This window comes from Cavia porcellus, unplaced genomic scaffold (genome assembly GCF_034190915.1).
Source record: "Cavia porcellus strain 051 isolate PalLab524CR breed Dunkin Hartley unplaced genomic scaffold, mCavPor4.1 scaffold_15, whole genome shotgun sequence".
Lineage (NCBI taxonomy): Eukaryota > Metazoa > Chordata > Mammalia > Rodentia > Caviidae > Cavia > Cavia porcellus.
The window spans coordinates 65,186,376-65,209,396 of NW_026947498.1; the positions used below are offsets into that span (position 1 = coordinate 65,186,376).

General features: G+C 35.6%; 1 protein-coding gene across 1 annotated transcript; it reads left to right on the forward strand.

Moving 5' to 3' along the window:
- Positions 1–1,757: 1,757 nt before the first annotated feature.
- On the forward strand, positions 1,758–22,091 carry Tex55 (testis expressed 55). The gene is made up of 4 exons (XM_063225334.1): positions 1,758–3,655; positions 4,212–4,364; positions 6,017–6,079; positions 21,990–22,091. The coding sequence occupies exons 1-4, from the start codon at positions 2,381–2,383 to the stop codon at positions 22,038–22,040; spliced, it is 1,542 nt and encodes a 513-aa protein (XP_063081404.1). The 5' UTR covers positions 1,758–2,380; the 3' UTR covers positions 22,041–22,091.
- Positions 22,092–23,021: the final 930 nt, after the last annotated feature.

Sequence of the window (23,021 nt, forward strand, 5' to 3'; positions counted from 1 at the left end):
ACTATTATGTTAGATTATCTTGTGGTGAAACACAATGATGCTTAAATTGTTTGGTTCTGACCTGTGTTGTTCTGTTACAATGTCCTCTTTTATCTCAGTCTCCCCCCCCCTTTTAAATTAATCTATTTTTTCAATTAAGGGAAAACTACATTTAAAAATAGTGGGATATATTAGTAACTTTTTTGTTTTCCTATTAACTGATTTGAACCCCCGTATTGCTCTCTCCATCTTGTTCTGTCTGATTTTACTATATTCTATTTTGTTTGATAGTGTCAAGTTTGAGGGTATAGACAACCACTTTGAAGGCAAAAAGATTTACTATGATGCCCATTATGGTTTGACTATCATCTTCTTTTGATATCCTGTAAGATCTCCAGTGTAGGTTTTATTGGTCTTATTCTGTACTGTTTTGGTCAATTTTATTATTCCTGATGATATGGGCAACTCTTTTTAAAAATAGCAAGAGGTACAATGGTAACAATTTTTGATCACCTGGCATTCTATTTTTGCATCAAGTACTATGCCCATCCTTCTGTTCTGACTCTGATTTGTTTAGTCACGTTTGATTTTATTCTCTTCAAAAAAAGTAATAAACTGTGGGAGTAGTAAAACCCAAAAGTGTAATTGTTATTGTAAAAAAGAGAGGAAAGGAACGTGGTCTAAAGGATATAACTGCATGTATGTTTAAGTGTGTAGGATGGAAAACCATATTACTGAGCTTTCGTTGGATCATTGAGTGGAACTGTCTGCAAACTCACTGTATGAATGTCCACTTTATGTGCTTTAATTTTATAATTTGGACAACTGTTTCTAAGATGACAATATGTAACCTATTAACTAGTGACTTCTTACTGTATATTTTTTCTTGAAATTATGTATTACTTGCACCCTTTTACTGCTTTGTTTTTTTATTTCTTTTCTTTTTTTCCCTTTAAATAATTTTTAAAAAGTCCCCAGGTCCCAACCCTCAGAACATTGACCCAGGTCAGGTAAATACAAAGGAGAATGAGAACAGCAAACATGCAATATCAGACATGGCACCAGTGGACATAAAGAGATAGCCTCAGGACCTCATAGACAAGTTCAAAAGGGAAATATTTAGTCACATAAAGCAAGATATAAGAAGATTAATAAAACAGACACTAAGCACCCCTCAAGCAGACACAGATGGAAGAAGGGAGGAACTCAAACAAAGGAGAGAATCATTTGATGAAGAATATAAAATAATATAGACTACATGAAGCAGATTCAAAGAGATCACCAGGAAATTAAAAACTCTACGGAAAGATGACAAATCAGCTTGAAAGAAACTAAGGATAGATTATCCAAACTGGAGGACAATTTTGCAGTATGGGAGTATGAAAGGGAAAACTTTTAAAAAATAACAAGGAAACAAGCAATAACAATACAAAGGCTAGAAGATGACAAAAGGATCTATAACTTGAGAATAAAGAATGTGAATGAAGAAGCTGGGGTGCAAACAAAGGAACTACAAAGGTTTTTTCATAGAAATAATTAAGGAAAACTTCCCAAACATAGGAAAAGGAAATGATATTCTGATATATGAGGCATACAGAATTCCAGCCACCTTCTGGTATCCTTTCTCACTTTCCTTCCTCCTTTTCTTTCTGGAACTCAGATGGGCCTCCTCCTAACCCTCCTTACTTCTCTTATGACACTACATGATGTCATTTCCATATCCATTCTTACCGGATCCTTGCTCTGTCCTCTGCCAGTTCAGTCATAGATGGTGTCTAACTCAGCAAGAATACACCTTCGTGCTGGAGTTCTTTAAAGCCTTGATGCTCCTACTGGACGGAATGAAAAGTAGCTGCACACCTGCTCCTGAGACAAGGGAGAGGATGCTCCTGCAGGAATGACCTGGATAAGAGGGCTTAACTCCACAGTTTATAATCTTTTACTGGGAAGAGAGATTAGTATGGTTAGGAAGTATACACTCTTCCTGACACAACTGTAAAAGAATGGACATAGTCTGTAAAGACAGTGCTGAGAAATGGTTTTTAAAAATGAAAAGAAGATAATTTGGTAGCATCACCACAAAATAGGTTAGAATCTTAAAAAGAACACTTAGTGGGCACACATACTAACACTGACACTGTGCAGTCACAGTGCTGGCACTTAGTGGCTCTGCGTCTGTCTGTCTGTCCGTCCCTCTCTTTCTCGCTCTCCTTCCCCAGCAGTCTTTCCCTTGATAGTGACTGGTGCCAGACCTAAGGCAAGGTATTCGCCACTCCCCCAGGGCTCCTTAGAGGCCTGAACAAAGAAGCTAGAATTCTGTCTACTGATGGAAGGTTGCCTAGACAACTGAGGCCCACCCCCAGCACCCAGCAACCAAAAGCAGGCAAGAACTGGGCGGAAAATGGATGAGCTTCTAGAAGAAGATCCCTCTGAATCCTTGGAATATGAAAGCACAGCCGCAGCCCCAAATGCTGGTCCAACTAACAACCTTGAAGAAGACAACCAGAAGAACCAGTCCAAAAGTGATGCAGACGACCACACAGCCCATAGAGTAACTGACCAAAGTATCAAAACAGTATCTGGCCAGCCTAAAGACATCATACCTGCTCAAGCTAACCACAAAAATTCTGAAGACACTGGGTATACAGAACATGAACAATTTAGCCAAAAATCACCTGAACCAACTGATGACAAGACATCGATCCAAGCTACTGATACAGCATATGGTATAACTTATGGAACTGAACAGGTGGGCCACATGTTGGCCAGTCAAGCTGTCAGAAGAACTTATGAGCAGGTGAACTACAGATCCTCCAACCAGCCTGACAGAAGAGCATCTGAGCAGGTAGAGCACAGGGCCCCCAGTCAAGCTGACAGAAGAGCTTCTGAGCCAGTGAGGTACATGTCATCCAGCCAAGCTGAGAGAAGAATTTCTGAACAGGTAGCCCCCCAGTCATCTGGTCAGGCTGATAAAAGAGCTTCTGAGCAGGTGGACCACAGATTGTTTAGCCAGGCCAAAGGAAGAGCTTCCCAGCAGACTGATGACACATTGTCTCTGCCATCTAATGGAGGAGCATCTGAGGATGATCAACACAGAATGCTTAACCAAGAAACTTCTGGACAGATTGACCTCATACTGCCCAGCATAGTTGAGAGACTTGACAAAGCTGAGCTGATCTTATCTGACCAAGAAGGGGATAGAACGGCTATAAAATTTCACGAAGTGCATGACCAAGCCACTAAAGCCACTGACCAGCAAGCTATCTACCAACCTGACATCAATACTGATAAATTTATGATTGAGAGAGAAGACTATAATGAAGATAAGTTCATAGATGCACAGGCCGACCAACAAGAAAACTATCCATCTTATTACAAAACACTTGAACAGCTTGAGGACAGAATATTTCCCCCGTTCAGCAACCAGGACAAAGAGAATAACTATAGAACACTGCACTGCAAATTTGAGACTGGCCAATTCCTAAACCGCAAATCCACGCTTTCAACAGACAGTGAAAGTCCAACCACTAGCCAAGCTTTCTTCTCAGATGATACCCTATTCACCGATAATTTCCAAGGAAAGGATCAAGCCTTTTGTCAAAAACTGCCCTCCATCTTTCTCAAAATGGACCCTAATATCATTCATGAAAAAGCTCAAACCACAGAAATCAAACCTGTATGTGAGAAGGGCACTGGCTGGGGGTTAGAGACCAAGATGGCGGTGGAAGTGCCATAGGGCAGGGGGTGGGAGAATACATGTTGGACCAAAGATGAGGAATAAACCCACATGTTGCAGTATGTGTGACCCATAAGTCTCAGGAAGGGGGGAAGGAGGTGTGGGGAACTAAAAAGATATGTCATCTCCTTTGGTACTCTGAGGCTGTTCCAAAAAGTCTAATGAACCAAGAACTTGGGTTTCAAGTCCTGATTCTTCTACTGTTACATTAACTTATTTCCGCTATCTGGGTTCCTACCAAGAGAAGGGAATTTGGAATTGATTGGTAGTCTCTGTGAAAGGAAAGTATTCAAAATAGATTAATGATGTCTAAGGTACCTACCAGGGCGTGAGATGCATCACACCTGGAAGCTGAGCTGGGTCTCTCATCACAGTCCGTCTTTTCTCCAGCTCCTGGTTTTCAGAGTCCATCAATACTAGATCCCATTGATAACTACATCTGCAAAGATTTCCAGAGTTTTTAGATTTATTAAAAATTCTTTGGGGAATGTTTCAGTTTCAGGATGATTTTTCAGAATTCAAGCAAGAAAGGACTTCTTGTACACAAAAGCAAACTCCTGATGGGAGGTTCCCCCCTATAATTTATGAAGATCCTTATGAAGTTTCACTCCAGTACATGGAGGAGCACAACATCCTGCAAATATTCCAGGTAAACCTCTCAATCCTTCTCTTTAATTGTGACCTTTTCAAAAAGTATATATTAGTGTATTTGCTCTTAACATGGGAAATATAATCTGTCTAAATGAGAAGTATATTAACTGGATTTTTTTTACCAAAAATAGTAGATGATAAATATCAAGAATTGATACCATAATATTAAGTCCTCCAGAGGGATGAGAGGTGAGGTAGGATGGTTGATACATTGGCCAAGAATTAAAAGTTTTAACTTTTAGGAAAAAAGGACAAAATATTGGCAATTAAAAAGGACAATAAAGGGCTTTCCAGGCAGTAACTCAATTCTTTCAAATGATGATGAATCTTTTCACCATCTAATAACATACACTCTTTAACTGAGAAGGAAAAAGGAAAGGTTAAAAATTGTTTCCTATTCTAGAAAGTATAAATCTTAGGATATAACATTGCAGTTGCTTTTAAGGTATGATAACTCCTTGGCCAATATCAAACCACAAGAGATTACCACAGCTTTATTGGTGGAGGGGAAGAGAGTGGGTATTGGGTGTGTTGTTTTTGTTTGCTTAGAATGTTTATTTTCATGTTAAGGTTATTTAGCTGACAATACACAAATATGTATATAATAACATAGCTACATGAAGTAATTCTGAAATCAGAAAGGTGTAAAATTAGAATAGCCCACCTCAAATGAAAACATTGAAACCAAATCATGTAAAGCAAGACATAGAGGAAAAAGAATATTGTGATCTGTTAGCCAATTGGCTCAAATTCTAATTTTATCTTTGTGATTTGAGGAAAATTACTAAATTCATAACTTCAGATTCCTCATATGAAATTAGAGTAAGCGATAACTCCTTCATTAACCTTGCTTTACACCATTCTTTGTTTACAATGTCCTTTAGGAAAGGCTGAGATTTTAGGCTGAGTTTCTGTCTTTAATCAAAGAACTATCACTTGTTAAACCTAAAGACAAAAGCAATTGAAAACAGTAGAATTTTAAACATTCTGTAATTTTCATCTTTCAACGATTGATGCTTATGCATGAAACATTGTTATAAGAAAAAGTAGTATGTGTTTAAGTAGAAATATATGTGAAACATAACTAAATAATATAGATACATTAAACATAGCTAAATATTTTTATATCTGATATTTGTCTATTATTTTATACAAGTGAGAAATATGTTTATTATAATTTTTGAGTTATCTTATAACTGCAAAAACATGTGGAAGTGAATTTCTGAAACACAATGTATTCTTTTTCTTTTAATATTGTGGCTAAACGTAACTTTTACCTTTTAGAATCAAATGTCTCCGAAACAACATTATATGTGAGATGACACAGCATTTTCAATTTTTATTTGAAGGATATTTCTTCACCTACTCTCAAAAGAGGCAATTTATTATCAGTCTACCAAGATCACAATTCTGAAAGCAATGATTTTACCAACTTTTCCTTACTACTTTTTTGATCTTGGAAACTACTATTTTTACTATTTATAATTAAATTTTTATTCCTTCAAATTTCATCTTAACTTGCTTGCTTTATTAGCACTAAGAAAGTTGTTTCTTTGTAGGGATTCTTAAATTTTTTGAAAAATTGATCAGCTGTAACCTAACTGGATCCCTTTCTCTCAGAACTAAAATGTGAAGCCTATACTCTCTCAGCAGATCACTGAAAACTTAGTCTACGAAAAGCCAGAGGACCCCTTGCTTTTTATGCTGAAGCAGGTATGGAATAGGAGAAAAGAAACAACCTTTTTATCCTTATGGTTGCCAAACATAGCATATATAGCAAATTATATAACAAGTTGTGTCACTCCTAATTAACATACAGTAAATATATGTTACAAATATTCAAATTTCTAAAAATTAAGCATCCCAGAAGCCCATCTCCCTTCCCTTATAATTATTACTCCCCCAGAACTAATTACTACTCCAACCTTTATAATCTCTTCGTTATTCTTTATGATTTTACTGCTAAACACGAAGCGTGACATACTTTTGTTTAGATGTTAGTTTTTTGTTTTGTTTTATTTTTATCAGTACCAGGGATCGAACTCACGGCCATATGCTTGGCAAGGCAGGCTCTTATGCTGCTGAGCTAAATCCCCAGCCCCTAAATGTTAGTTTTCATGCTGTACCTAAGGGAACCCCATATGCTCTGTGTTCATTTCTTTCTGGTTTCTTTTGTTCAAAATTATGCCTGTGAGACTGATCCACCCATTGCATGTGGTTGTGCTTCATTGTGTAGAATGTAATGTGTAACATTTCTTTCTTTCTTTCTTTCTTTCTTTCCTTCTTTCTTTCTTTTTTTGTCACACAAGTTGTTTCCAACTTGGAGCTATTACAAAATACTTTGCTATAAGCTTTCTTGTACCTGTCTCTTGGACATTTCTCAAGCATGTAGAGGAAGAGTAAATGCTTGACTGTGGAGCATCGTGTTGGCTTAGCTTTAATCGATTATTGCAAACAATTTTCCTGAGTGATTGTACCTATCTGCATTCTCACCATCATCATGTGAGAGTTTCATTTTTCTCTATCCTACCAGTGTTCCCTGTTATTAGTGCTTATGGCAGTATCTGTTTTGGGGGATACCTTAGTTACTTTTTTCATTGCTTAGATAAAATACCCTAACATCCACAAGCTAAAGGAAGAAAGGTTTATTTAGCTCACAGTTTGCAGAAGTTTCAGCCCACAGTCAGCTGGTGCCAAGGCAGGCCAATATGGCAGGGGGGCACAAGAGATGAAAAACAGTCCAGAGCATGGCAGCCAGGAGGCAGTGAAGAGCAAGCACTGACAGGAGCCAGCCTCTCTTTTACCCCATCCAGGCTATCAGCCTTTTGGGTGGTGCTGCCCAGAACCTTGGTAATTCCAGTCAACAGGCTAATTTAGTACCATGCACTCTAAATCTCAGCGTCATGCCTGAGATCTAGCCAGATCCCAAACTCCCCACCTTTGAGCACATCAGGTTTTGGGAGAACATCTAGATACACACCATAACTGTAGGTGAACAATGAAAATTATTTCATTTTGCTTTTGCCTTATTACTAAAGCAGTTGCATATGTTTTCATTTGCTTACTGACCATTTGGAGATACTATTTATTTGATTATTTGTCTTTTTCTTGCCTATACTAAAAGACTTTTTTTTTTACCGGTACCAGGATCAAACTCACGACCACCTGGTTGCAAGGCAGGTGCTTGTGCTGCTGAGCTAAATCTCCAGCCCCACTAAAAGACTTTAAATCTACCTTTTTTTTTTTTAGACTAGTCAAGTGCAGTAGTGAGAAGGGGGGTGACTTTAAATCTACCTTTTAAAAAACAGAAACTATTTAATATAGTCAAATTTAACAGTCTTTTTCTTTAGTGTCCTATTTTAGAGATCCCTCCCACACTCCTGACTGTGGTTTCCTATATTATCTTGAAAAAGTTTGCTTGTGATTGGTTTTTTTTTAATAATTTATTTTATTTATTTTTTTTTTCTTTTTCTTTTTTATCGGTACCAGGGATCGAACTCATGACTGCCTGCTTGCAAAGCAGGCGCTTATGCCGCTGAGCTAAATCCTCAGCCCCTGTGACTGATTTTTTAAAGTGGGAGGCATTAGTTTTGTTTGTTTGTCTGGTTTTTTGCTGCACATTTTTTTTCCACAATAGATTTGGAACTGGTTTGGGGGGAGTCACATTTCATTTTCTTCCAAGCAAATACCAACTTAATTAAGCAACTTTTAATAAAAAAGTATTTTAATCATATAGATTGTTTACTCTTGGTTCAGAACAGGATGGTCTTAATTAGGGCATACTGCAATGAGTCTTAATATGTAGTAGAACAACTCTACCTAAAAATATGTTGGATATTTTGGAAATGTACATTTCCAGATCAGTTTTGAATTATGCAAATGTATGTACACATTCACACACAAGCACACAAGTGAGATTTTTATTGTGGTTGTATTCAGTCTGGGGGAGGGGAGCGGAGAAGCTAGGGCTTTAAAATGAATACTTCCAACCCGCTGTCCTTTCTCTTTATTTAGATCTTCTTTAAGTTGGCTCAGCATATTTATTATTTCCTTAAATGTTTTGCATGTATTTTAGTAGTTTCATTCATAGGTGTTTAATGTTTTCAATAGTATTGTAAAAAGAAAATTTTTAGATTTCAGACTCTGATTGCTGGTATTTAGAAATACAATTAATTTTTTGTCAACTTTATACTTAGGAACTTTACTGAACTCACCTTACTAGCACTAATACTGTGTTTAGATCTTTCTTCATGTACAGTCATACAATTTGTAAACAGTAACAATGTTATTTTGGATCCATATCCATTTGGCTCTCTTATGATTTATATATCTGCTCTTTTACCCATCAGATCCATATCCCTATCTTCTCTACTTTACAAAGGACAACTCTAAAGAGACTAAATCAGCAGCTTTTGTCCCTCTCATTTCCAGTTAGGTTAAAGCCAGTGTGAAACCTTAGTGGAGGAGGAGAGAGAAAGGTCACTTTCCTGGACTACTACTTATGAGTTCACGTGGGTCTGACTATTTGGAAGTGTCACAAGGAATCTTATATTGCATGACTATTTCTTCTGAATTCTAGTAACATTCTCCCCTTCATCGTTTAGTCCTAACATTAGTCAAATCTGATTCTAACTCTGAGTTACTGTACTGTTCCATGTGATTCCCAGTGTCAAATTTTTTTAAAATAACCCTGATAGGAACAAACCTTCATTAAATTCTATGTTGAATGCACCATATCTTTTTGTTGAGCAATTAACTATTTAGTACGCCATTCAGAGATCTCCAGTATAATCGACATGAATGGAAGTAGCTACTTTGATTCACCATAGTTAATCTTTAAAAATCGCTTTTTACTATTTCTCTATTGAGTGTAATGTTTATTTGTAGATACCGTTAATCATGTTAAGATGGTTTCCTTCTGATATATTTTCTAAGATTTTTTATGATGAATTTTATCAGATTATTTATCTGGATCTTTTGAGATGACTGTATTATTTTTCTCCCTCATTCTAAAATTGTAAAATATATTCATTTTCATTTTTAGAGTTTTTCAGCATACATATAGAAATTTTCCCAGATCATAACTGAACAGTCTGATTGATGAACGATAAGTGATTCGATCTATAAAACTAGCAATCAAGAGATAGAATATTACTAGTTCCTCAGAGATCCACATAGTCCCTACTTTCAATCCCTACATTTTATCCTTCAAAAAATAACCATGATCTAGGCGAGGAATTTATCTCAGCAGCAAAGTGCCTGCCTGGCAAGCTCGAGGTCCTGAGTTTGATCCCCAGTACCAAAAATAAAAATTAAAAAATAACCATGATCCTGACTTCTTAGTTAGCCTTTCATATTGGTAGAATTAGATACCTCCTACTTAGGGGCTGGCTTCTTTTGGTCAACAATATATTTGTGGTTTCAGTATGTGTATTACTCATTTCCTTTCATTTCTATTTTATCTATTCTGAGTGAGACATTTCAGTTTGGGATTATAAGTAACACTGCAGGGCACATGCATGTATACTTATCTTTTGATGCACATGTGCATGCTTTTCTATTGGTTTAATTGGAATTATAGCAATATAAAATATTGCCATAAGTTCAGTTTTAGAGACAATGTCAAATTATATACACTCAAGGAACCAGTGTACACTCCTATCTAATATAATTGCAGTTTTCTTCACATTCTTTGCATGTGATGCTTTGTGTTTTTTGGAGCTACGGGCTTACAGTTTTCATGAAATTTGTCAGTCACTATTTCTTCCAAAATTTTCTATTCCCACTCTCTCCTCTGGGAATTCTAATTACATGTATTTTGGGTCACTTGAAGTTCTCCCATATCTTACTTAATGTTCTCTACCCACTCATAAAAAATTCTTCAATCTCTACTTTTTTCTGTGACATCAGTTGTAATGTCTCTTCTTCCACATATGATTTTATATAATTCCTGTCTTATTTTGCTTGTTCTAGCTGAAAGATTGTTGACTTTTATCTGTTTTTTTTAAAGAACCAACTCTTAGTTTCATTGATATTTTTATTGCCTTTTTAGACTTTGTTTCACTTATTTCTGATCTGATATGGTTTCCTTCATACTATTTATTTTGGGTTTGTTCTTTCTTTTCTAGTACCATAAGATATAATGTTATTTATTTGAAATCATTTTTTAAGATATAGGCATTCATTGCTATAAACATCCCTCACAGAATTACTTTTGTTGTAGCTCATTAAGTTTTACTATATTTATTTTCACTACTCTGTCACAGGATTTTTTAAATTCCTCTTTTAATTTCTTTGATTTCTTTTGGTTGTTCAGGAAGATGTTGTTTAATTTCCATGTATTTGTGAATTTTCCAAAATTCTTCCATTATTTCTAATTTCACTGCTTTATAGTCACAAAAAGTACTTGATGTGATTTCAGTCTTCTTAAATTTATTAACACTTGCTTGGTTGCCTAATTTGTGATTGTAGAGAATATTCCATGTGCTCTTCAGAAGAATATGTATCTGCTGTTATAAGATGAAATGTTTGTTAGGTCCATTTATTGTTTGGGGGGGGTTTCACTATTGTTGCTGTTTTTATTTTAAAGAGAGGAAAACAGCATAAAGCTAATCAAAACACAGCAGTGAAAGTGGTACAGAACTTCAAAACAGGACAACAGGAAATCAACCATGGCTATCATAATGTATCTTGCTATTTTCACAGTAGTTGTCCATACCATCAGACATAGCAAAATCAAACAAAACAAAACAGAATAAAGCTAATGACAGCATAACATTGAATAAAATAAAACAATGAATTGGAGCAAAGCAAAACAGTGAGAACAATACTGCACATTGTGGTGCACTCTGGCCATTACCAGTGAGACCCCCAGCCAGTAATCAGCTCAGGTCTGGAGGTGGTGGCCAGCCTCACCCCCATCCACACTCCAGCCACCACTGGGGGGCCCACACAGGCTGGGAAAAGCAGAAGCAGAAGCCAGCCCCACACCAGTGGCTACCATCAGATACCCACAGCCAGCACTGGCCAGCAGAACCAATCATGCTTAGGAGAAATTATAGCCAATGCAGGAAGCTCCTGGAACCCCACTATCCACCCACTTGTCTGGAAGAACCCAAGAAAATGCCAAGACAAAAAGCAAAAAGCAGTCTTTGGCCTCCAACCCAAGTAGAGCAAGTCCAGGAGATGTAAACACAGAAGAGATCATGAGTCACACACCGGAAGTTTCTAAAGTGATGGCATCTGAAGTATAGAAACAACTTTAATGAGGCTGTAAAAGAAATTAGAACAGAAATGCTATCTCAGGGAAAAGAAGAAAAGGAAAACATAATAAAAGATTTGCTAAGCACCTCTAGAGAAGATGTGGATTAAAAAAGAGAGGAGCTTAGGAAAATAAGGGAAATCTTGAAGTAACAATATAAAAAAAGATTTAGAATACATGAAACAGATTCAAAGAGATATCCAGAAAAATAAAAATTCCATTAAAAGCTGGCAAAACTGCTTGAAAGAAACCGACTTTCAGACCTTGAAGACAGGTTTGTAGCTTGCGATGATGAAAGGAAAAATCTTAAAAATAACAATGAACTGGGAAATAATAATTTAATAGCTCCCATACAGTGCAAAGAACAATAATTTAAAAACAATAGGAGTCAGCAAAAAAGCAGGAATTAATGCAAATGACATAAAAAGTATATCTACAGAAGTAATAGCAGAAAACTTCCCAAGCATGGGAAAACATGTGACATTCAGACAAGTGAGGCATATAGAACTCCAGCTATCAATAACCAAAATAAATCTACACCCAGACGTATAATAATCAAGATCCCAGAAATTCAACACAAGAACAGAATATCAAAAGCTGTTGGGAAAAGAAACAGATCACCTATAAAGAAAAACCCAACAGAGTCACGGCAGATTTCTCAATACAAATCATCAAGTCAAGAAGAGGCTGAAGTATTTCAAGTCCTGAAAGAAAACAACTTCCAACCGAGATTGATGTACCCTGAAAAACTATCCTTAAAAATTAATGGAGAAACAAGATACGTCCATGACACAGAATAACTGAAGGAATTCATGACCACAAAACCAATCCTACAAAGAGGGTTGGTTGAGGACATTCTATGACCACAGTTCCAGAAGCAGCAGCAGAGGGGAATCACTGAATGGGACACAATTGAGTGAAGGGGAAAACTGGGCACCAATGGCAGGAAAATAGCATGGTAGAGATGAGCCAGTACATATTAATGTAGAGGGCCTCAATTCAGCAATAAAAAAAAAACACACACACAAGCAGAATGGATCAGGAGATAGGATCCATCAACATACAAAAAAATAAAATTCATACAGTGAAAATCAAAGGAAAGGAAAAATGCTCTATGTGACAGGGAACCAAAAAAGTTGGGATAGCTTGCCCATCAACTGCAGAATAAATAAGAAAGATATGGCATTTTTATACAAAGCAAAAATACTCAGCTAGAAAGATAACCTTGAGGCTCTTGTACGTAAATGGATACACCTTGAGATCATGTTCATGGGTGAAATTGTGAATATTGTATTGTGTCCATAGTATAAAAAAACTAAAGGAGTTAGTGAGATCCAAAATGCACAATATTGTGCAAAGTATTGTGAAAGTAAAAAGGGAGGAAATGTCTAAAAAGAGAAGGCACTGGCCATTGTTGATCCATTAACATGCTTTTGAAACCCTGTATTGTTTTCATTGTTCTGTTTAGCTTGGCTTTATTGCTTTGCTTTGTTTGATCTTATTATATTTGATGGTATGGACAGCTACTTCAAAGATAACAAAATATATTATGGTAGCCATTATCTTGTTTCAAAGTTCTGTGTTGCTTTTATTGTTTGTTTTTTTATTTTATTCTATTTTGTTTGATTTTATTATGTCTGATGGTTCAGGCAGCTACTTTGACAATAACAAGATGTGATGCATTATGGTAGCCATTGTTGTTTTTCTCGTATCTTGTTTTAAAGTCCTGTATTGCTTTCATTGTTTTGTTTTGATTCATTTTATTCTGTTCTCTTTTGATTTTATTATGCCTGATAATATGGATAGTTATTTTGAAGATAACAAGATATATTATGGTGGCCATTATTGATTTCTTTTTATCTTGTTTTGAAGTCCTGTGCCACAGTCATTCTTTTGTTTTGATTGAATCTATTCTGTTTTATTGCATTTGGTTCTATTCTCTTCAAAATTAAAAAAAAGAATTAACTTTTAAACACACACATACACACAAATACTGTACATTGTTATCATCAAAATAGTTGCTCAAGTTACCAAATGTAGGAATAAAACAAAACAGTAAAATGGAACTAAACATTTGATTTCAAAAATAGGACAGAAGGAAATCCCCTACAGTTGACACAATGTACACTGCCATTTTTTAAGTAGATGCCTGACCCCCAGCTCCAGCCTGCAGAATCAACCAAACAATACAAGCATCAAGGTATTCCCTTCCCAGAGTTGCTATTGTCTTACCCAGTCCTGTGAATCACGAATCACAGATCATGGGGCAGTGGGGTGGTGGGGGTCTACTGGTTTTTCACCCCATGCACCGGCTGGCTCACAGAAAGGTATAGTTTCTCTTCTGGCTGGGGCTCTTTCCCATTGCATAGTGGCACTTACTCTGTTAGGTCCATTTTAGTACACTTTTGTTCAAATCCTTGTGACTCTGTTGACTCTCTGTGTGGATTATCTATCTATTATTTAAATTGGAGTCACATCCCCTACTATTTTTTATTATAGCATTATTTCACCCTACAGATTTACTATACATACTCAAATATTTAGGTACTCCAATAAGGGTGCATACTTACATATAACATCCCCCTATGAGTTAGCCTCTTTATTATGTAATGACCATCTTTGTTTCTTTTACTATTTTTGGTTTAAACTTTGTCTAATATAAGAATAGATATCTCTGCTCTCCTGGAGATTATTTTTGCATCCCTTCACTCTTCATCCACTAGTATATCTGCATGGTTTTTTTTCTTTTTTTAACATTTTATTTAAAGAAAGACTAAACAAAACAGAAAACAGCTAGAAATAATATATACTTTCAAAGAAAAAATAAGCAACAAGAAATCACTAATTGATGATTACAGATTGTCCTCTTATAAATAGTTATTCAATATACTAAAGTGGAGCATATAAAGTGGGGATTCAAACAGTGAGACTGCAACCAGTTCTGTTCAACTACCCAATAAAAACTCAGAAATATGGTTATCAATCCTATACACTTAAACATACATGCAGTTATCCATATCTTTAATTATGTTGAGATTGAACAAACCCAAGCAGGCTAATATCACTCTGAACAAAGAATAATAGTATTGCTGGGTTTCACATTATGACACTCCAGGATCAGCACTGGGTATTTTAGTGTGTCTTTTTCTTCAAAGTATTTGTTCATTTCATCATGTGTCATAAGATGAGTTCTCAAAAACTGTTTATAGGTTCTACACATGCATGAGTCTTAATATGTATTTCTATCCTTTCTATGTTGGAGAAACAAAACAAAACAAAACATATGCCTACAAACACACAAAACAAAAAAGATATAAAACAAGGAGTACTACCAAGGAGTATACAAGTAGTTCTACCATAGTTCCTGTGTTGTCTCTTGTTATCTTCAATAGAACTGGCTACATCATCAGACATAGTATAATTGAATATATCAGTACATAACACTATAATAAAAACACAACTTTGTATATAGTATAAAACTTCAAAAACAGGCAGTAATAAAACCAGAATGTGTATCATAGTGAGTCTTGTCATCTTCAGTGTAGTTGCCTATACTCAGACTTGTTACTATCAATCATATCAGTTTTGAATAAAATCTGTCAATACCAAACAGCAATCAAACAAACAAGATTTAACTAAGATCAGTCATGATAAGACAGTATAAGTCATACAGGGCTCCAGATTAAGTTAATAGGAAATTAAAGATGATTACTGTGCTATATCCAAGTGTTTTGAGGGTAGCTGTCTGTACCCTCAAATCTAATGCAAGTAGACAACTGGGACAGAACAAATTCTATCAAAAAAAAGAATAAAATCTAAGCAGAGGGGGCAAGTAATGTGGGTTTAAATCCTGATACAATATTAACAATATCTTCTGCTATCTTTTTTAAGACTCTCCCTACCCTTTCACTTCCCCAAGGTGCGTTTTGGGGTCTCATCAAGACCCTTGGTTTTAAATTGGGAGGGGGCAGAACCTGCTGTTTACCTAAGTGATTACAAACCTTCTCTCTTCTAGATTTGATCTCTAATTGTTTTCCTTTACCTATTAAAGCCTATCTTTCCAACCTATCCACAAATACTGGACTAGTTGCCCCTATTACTCTCTGGTTCTCTGTCACATAGAGCATTGTTTTCTCATATTTGATTTTCAGTCCATGTACTCTTTTTCAGTTTCTTTCTTTTTTGTTTAAAAATCTGAAGCACACTGGCTAGATGTAATCTTATTGGATCCTTCCCATTGCAGTGTGCTAGTGAGTTGCAAACAGGGGCAGCACATGCTGCCCCTCCCCTCCAGATCATTCATGTTAATTATGTTTCCTATAAATAGCATCTCTGTAGACCTTACCTCCTGATCTACTCTATGTGTGGTTCTTTTTTTTTAATTTAGTGTATCAAGGCCATCTATATTAAAGATTATCAACCTTCTCTGCCTCATTTCTGTTATGCTCTTTTTTTGCCATCTGTTGTCTGTCTTCATCATTCTGTTTTCTGCTCCATTCATTGAGGCCTCTCTGCCACTGTTCCTGGAATCCTAGTACTTTTCTCTCTCTCTAGAATGCCCTGCAATATTCTCTGTAGGGTTGGATTGGTGGTTGCGAATTTCCCAAGTTCTTCTTGGTTTTGAAAGCATCTTGTTTTTCCATTAATATTTAGAGACAATTTAGGAGGGTATATCAATCTGGGCTGGAGTTGTTTTCTTTCAGGGCTTGGAATATCTTGCTCCAGGCTCTTCTTGACTTGATGGTTTGTGTCAAGATGGGCCTGTATTTATAGGTTATTCTGTTCTTGTATTGAATTTCCGGGATCTTGATTATTATATATCTGGGTGTAGCTCTGTTTTGGTTGTAGGTGGCTCGAGTTCTGTATGCCTCATACATCTGAATATCATTTCCTTTTCCTATGTTTGGGAAGTTTTCCTTCATTATTTCTGAGAATAGCCTTTGTAGTTCCTTTGTTTGTATCCCTGCTTCTTATGTCACATTCTTTATTCTCAAGTTATAGATCCTTTTATTGTCTTCTAGCCTTTGTATTGTTACTGCTTGTTTCCTTGTTATTTTTAAAAAGTTTTTTTTTCATAATCCCACAGGGCAAACCTGTCTTCTAGTTTGGATCATCTATCCTTAGTTTCTTTCAAGCAGTTTTGCCACCTTTGCATAGAGTTTTTAATTTCCTGGTAATCTCTTTGAATCTGCTTCATATATTATATATTTTCCTTATATTCTTCATCAAATAGTTCTCTCCTTTGTTTGAGTTCCTCCATTTTTGTCTGTGTCTTCTTGAGGGGTGCTCAGCATCTCTTTTATTAATCATCTTATATTTTGCTTTACTTGGCTAAATATTTCCCTTTTGAACTTGTCTATGAGGCCCCAAAGATATCTCTTTATGTCCACTGGTGCTGTGTCTGATATTGCATGTTTGCTGTCCTCATTTTCCTTTCTATTTACCTGTCCTGGGTCAGTGTTCTCAGGGTTGGGACCTGGGGACTTTTTGTTATTGCTTCCTCTTTCCATTTTTTTTTTTTGTTTGTTTGTTTCTTCCAGGAGGCCCCAGTTTCTTTCTTTTTTGTTTAAAAATCTCCTGAAGCACACTGGCTAGATGTAATCTTATTGGATCCTTCCCATTGCAGTGTGCTAGTGAATTGCATATGCTGCCCCTCCCCTCCAGATCATTCAACCTGCTGAGGCCTTCACTGTATTAGTGTGCACTGCCGCCATAGGGAATTGATTTTGGATAACCAACCTATTGGGTCTCAGCCAGGTCGCGTGACCCTGGCCAAGCTCATTCCACCAATCCCCTTCAGGAAGGGAACAACTGACTGAAGTCACTACTGCCCCTTGTTCCTGCCAGTCCTGCCTGGTCCCAGAATGTCATCTGTTGGAGCCCCTTCCTTTGTGGAATGGTTTTATTCCCATCACTCAGCACAGGTCAATGCAGGATCCTCACTAGCTCAGCTCTCCATTTGGCTTGCTGACCCCTGACCTCAGTGTGACTGCATTTTCAGTGCTTTGACGTGGCAGGATTTTGGACAGCTCGTTAAGTCACCACCATGAAATTTTGGGCACTGCAGCAGAAGCACTGAACCCACTGAACCTTTAGCTGTTCCAGTAGTAGCACTGGGACTATATGCTTGATTGGTTCTTCTCACCTTAGTTTCTTCTTGGGATGAGAGAATTCATCTCCCTCTGTTTGGGACTCCCCATGCTGTATTATGTTGAATTCTAAGTTGACTATCTCTGGGAGCCTCTGTAGCCTGCTGTTATCTATCTGCCATCTTTGCTCAATCTATCTGCATGTCTTTAAGGCTAAAGTTGGTCTCTTTGTAGGCATCCTGTATGTTAATCTATTCATTGACTGTCTTTTGGAGAATTTAATCCATTTACATTTTTAAAAATTAGGGAAATTTAGCAATTTACTATTGTTTTTTGTTTCATTCTTAGGGTAGGAATAATTTATTGAATGAAAGAAAGTTTCTTTTAAGAGAGACAGAAGGGGGCCTGGCAAGTGGGTTGCCTACCACCCCACTTTTCAAGGGTGTTTCACTGAGCTAAGCAACAAAGTGAGCCAGGTTCAAGATGGGACCAAAACTGTAACCAACCAATAAGATTATAAGTCTAGTTGCTTAGGTAATATTGATCCAGTGGAAAATCACAGGACAGCTGTGAGGTAGGGTAAAACTATGGTCAAACAATAAGATTACAACTATTGTTGCTTATATAATATTGGTTAAATGGGGATCAAATTGGGAAGCAAGTCATGTATCAAGGTCACAGAGGATGGACAAAGATTTTTGATATTCTGTTAATTTTAGTGATTTCTAGGTACATGTTTTGTAATATTGAATTTTGTAGTGATGGTCTTTGATTATTTTTGTATTTTATAAATCTATTAGAGGTTTTTGTTGTAGTTACTACAAAACCTAATATATCCTACAGTTATAATTTCCTAATTTAAGATGAAAGTACCTTATTATGTATATTCTGCAAATGTGTATGATCAGCACTTTCTTAGAAAGTTTGTGAATCCCTTGTACAGAATGTTAACATTTAACCTACGTATCAATATAGTTGAATTTAAATCTTTTGTTTTTTGTTTGTTTTGTTTTGTAAAATTCTATCATTTCGTTTTCTCTGGATTATTTGGATCATTTTAGTATTTTGTTTAATTAATCTGTTAGCTTTGTAGGTATACTTCTAATTTTTTAATGATTTCTGTAGGAATTACTCTATGTACCCTTAACATGTTATAGAACCCTTAGAGTTAATATTGTCCCATTTCACATAAAAGAAAGAGCCTTCACAAGAATATACGTATTTTACTTCCTTCTTACAACCCTTGATGTTAAACTGCCAGAGATTAACTTTCTACACAACTGAAAAGGGCCTCAAGGCAGTAAAAATCATGTTTATTTTAATCTTGTGTTTGAAAAATGTGAAAGGAAAACTATTTTTTACATTTGTTCAGATGATTGATATTTTTAATTCTCTTCATTAATTGATGAACTTCTAGTTTCTTTCTGGAATTGTTTTTCTCTAGTTTGATAATGTTTTTTTTTAGAATATCTAGTATTGTGAGACTCTTAGCAAGAAACACTATTTTCCTTCATTTGAAAGTTATTCTACTTTCATTCTTATGAAGCAGTTTTGCTGCATACAGAATTTAATTATTTTCTCCCAACTCTTTAAAAATGTGCTTTCTGTACCTTTTAATCTTTGTAATATCTGAGAGTCTGCATTTGTCCAGATTGATGTTCCCCTGTATGTAAGATGTCAGTTTTCTCTGGCTGCCTTCATGATCTTTTTAATCTTAAGTTTCCAGGAATTTGATCATGATGCTTACTGATATTGACCCTTTTGGGGAATTCGCTGAGCTACTTGATTCTATAAATTTATTTCTTTAACCACAATTTGGAAATTGTCTTCCCTCATTTCTTCATATATTTTTCTGTTCCATTTTCTCACTTTTTCCCTTCTCTTTTAACAATTCACACAACCCTTCGTTAGACCTTTGGTTAGTACCCCAGATTCTCGATGCCCTCTTCATGGACTCAACTTGTGTCTCTTCTTCCAATGAAATAATTCTTTGTCTTTATTTTTTTTCAGTTCACTGAATCCTCTACTGTCTATACATTTCTATTAAACTCAACCAATGACTTTTTAAAAATTATTTTTCAGTGATAAATTTTTATGTGGTTTGTTTTTCTATTTTGTATTTCTCGTCTGGTGTTTGCTGCACTTACCTTCATCTTCACTGAGTTTTCACTTACCTCACTGAACAAAGTTACCACAGCTGCTTTAAAGTCATGGTCTGTCACCTTAATAATGGTATCATCTTTGAGTTGCCATCTGTTGGTTTTCTTCTTCATTTAGAATGAATTGTATTTTATGTGTTTTCTATGAATAAGATAATTTTAGGCAATCTTGGATGTTTTGAACATAGTGTTGTACAGACAGAGTTCTGCCATGTTCCTCTGATGAATACTGATATTTTTATTTTAGCTGGATGTTAACATGGTTAGATTCAAACTGTAAGCTCTATCTCGCCATGATCCCTGGGCCATATCTTATATGAATTCTTCAAGCTTTTGTACACTGTTTTCAACCTGTATTATTACAACATGTTTCAAGTGCCAGCTGGAGATTTGTGCAGGGTTCATATTCAGAACTGAGGAAGCTCCTCTGTTTTAGAGTTCCCCATCACTCATCAGCATCTGGCCACATCTGACTAGGCTACTCCTCCATCCCGGTTTTTCCACCTGCAGACAGTGGGTTTTCCATCAGTGGGTTTTCCTGAACTTCCATGACTGTGGCTGTGACTGTCATTGTGTCAAAGTTTTTAAAATAGGGAGCTCATTCCATGTGGGTTACCTGCTCCAGGTTTACACTCTCCCCTCAAAATCATCCTGCCTTTGTTTAGTCCCCAGAGCCTTCAAACAATGTGGGTTGTTTTGTTTTCATTTGTTTAGCAGACAGGATTGTATTTTGTCCAGAATGTATAGTTGCTGTTTGTATTTTAAAGTATCTGACACTGCATACAGGAAATACATATAAAATATATATTTATATATTTAAAGCTTTATCACAAATTTAAATTTGCTATTTTATTTAGTTCAGAATAATTTATAATGTTCATTATGATTACTTCTTCAATTTATGATTTTTTGAACCTCATTTTATTTACATAAATTATTAGATCCAGGATTTTGCAGTTGGCTTTCTGTTTTAAAGTCAATTGCATTTTGCTCATGGACACTAGATATTGTCAAATCTTTCCAATGTGTTAAACTGGTTTATGGAAATGTATGCAGTCCATTATTTTTAATGAATTACATGGATTTGGAAAAAAGTTTACTTCGTGATTATTGGGACAGGTTCTGAATAGATCCATTAAGTCCAGCTTCCTACACATGTTGTTCAAACCTTCTAATACAATTGTGATCTGCCTGTCTGCTCTGGTTCTGTTGATTCTTGCTGTCTGTATCTGTCTGTAGTTACGTTACTAGGAACATAGAAACTTAGAGTTTGTATATCTTTCTGGAAAATGAATTTTTTCATTAAAAAGCACATTTTTGCAACAGTATATTAAATTTACTTTAGTTAATTTATAAATGGTATCTCTTTTCCATCCTTACTACTTTTAAACATTCTCTGTCCTTAAGCTGTAGTTGTATTTCTATAAATAGCATAGAATTGAGCTTTACTTTTTGTCATTATTACTCGTCTGTAAAGCTTTTAAGCTTTTAGATATAATTAAAAATGTTGTTTAAATCTCTTATTTTCTAGGTGTTATGTGCCCTATCTGTTCTATTTCACCTTCTTTTACACAACATTTTTCCCTCCTTTAGCTTAGAAATTGTATACGCTTCTTTGTTTTTTATTGGGGTATTTTTTAAATTAATGAAATTTTTAAATTGAAAGCAATCTTAGGCTAACAGAAAAATTAAGCAGAAAGTACAATGAATTTGTTTAGCTTTTCACCACTTCCTGAATCCCCCAACTCTAACCTCCCCCATTATGAATATTTTTCATTAATGTGGTACATTTGCTTGAATTGGTGAGCCAATATTGATATAATATTGCTAACTAACACTGATAGTTTAGTATTCTCTCGCATTATATGTCCTGTGTATTTTGACAAATATGTATGGAATATATCTATCATTACAGTATCTTACAAAATATAGCCACTTATATTTTTAATGGTTCCCAACATACATCCTTCACTTAGAAAATTCTAAATTATTTGTACCCATTCAATACTAGAAGTTTTTATTTTAAAATCTCTACATACTTAAACCCCACAAGGTACAGTAATTTTAAGTATACCAAGATTGCAAGTAGAAAAAGTCTTTTTCATTTTTCTTAGGTACAGAAAATGATAAAAAATAGAGACAAAAATGAAACCTACGAAGAATGAATCTCTCTTTGGTATTGTTTATAATCATCAATAACAATACTACGCTCTGCTTCTCAGTCTGAAAAACGTTTTTGAATAGATATCGGTGGTGAGTCTACCAAAATGTGTGCTCAACTTTAGCAGGTTTGTAAGCTTCACATAACAGTTATAGATATCTCTAGACAACTCCACAAAAATATACATTATACTTACTCACGTATCAATATTTCAATACTTATTCCCCCAAACCCAGGATCAATAACAAGTTCAAAAACGCCAGAGAAGATAAAATGTTACTAGCAATTTATATGTCCTTCTCATAAAGCAGAAGAATCTACCAAGTCTCCACACTATTTACAAAATTTTAATCACAAAAATGTGGGAAAAGTTTTTAAACATCACTTTTTACCTTTTAATGGAAGATTATGATTAGAATGTCTTTTCTATTTCTCATAACTGCAGCATATTTTTACTATTTTCTTTATATCACTGCCTATCATATTCTGCCATTAATAGATGAGGTTTATTCTTCTTGTAGGGGTAGCTCACTTCTGATTTTTAACCTACAGCCAAATTCAAACATTGCACTCCTGTGTACACACCTGTGGGTGAGGCAGAATGTCACTTCCTCATTATCTTTATTCCCTGAAAAGTACTGCATCATGTGGAATGTGCAACCAGTCCAACTGGTATTTAACTGCAAAAAGCTGTAACCTAGCCTCACTGGTATGAGAATATCTGCTCAGAAATCGTAACTGAGCTGATCGTTTGATATTTCTTTTGTGAGCTGAACCTTTAATTTCTATTTGAACACTGAACCAGACTTGGTTGTTTCCATGGTTTCACTAGTAATGATATGATTATGTTGTTACACTACCATGAATTAGGTTTCTGGTTGAACAATCACACAATAGTTATACACCAAAATGAAAAGCTCCTTATAATGTCTACATTTATTTAGTTTTTTCTTCTGTTGCCCCCAAAACGTGCATATGCTATCTT

Bases quoted from the DNA above. Each gene is read 5' to 3' on its own strand.
- Tex55 (XM_063225334.1), top strand. From the start codon at position 2,381: ATGGATGAGCTTCTAGAAGAAGATCCCTCTGAATCCTTGGAATATGAA. The intron at 3,656-4,211 runs GTATGTGAGAAG...GGAATGTTTCAG, and splicing joins AAACCACAGAAATCAAACCT to TTTCAGGATGATTTTTCAGA. The intron at 6,080-21,989 runs GTATGGAATAGG...CATTTTTCTTAG, and splicing joins TGCTTTTTATGCTGAAGCAG to GTACAGAAAATGATAAAAAA.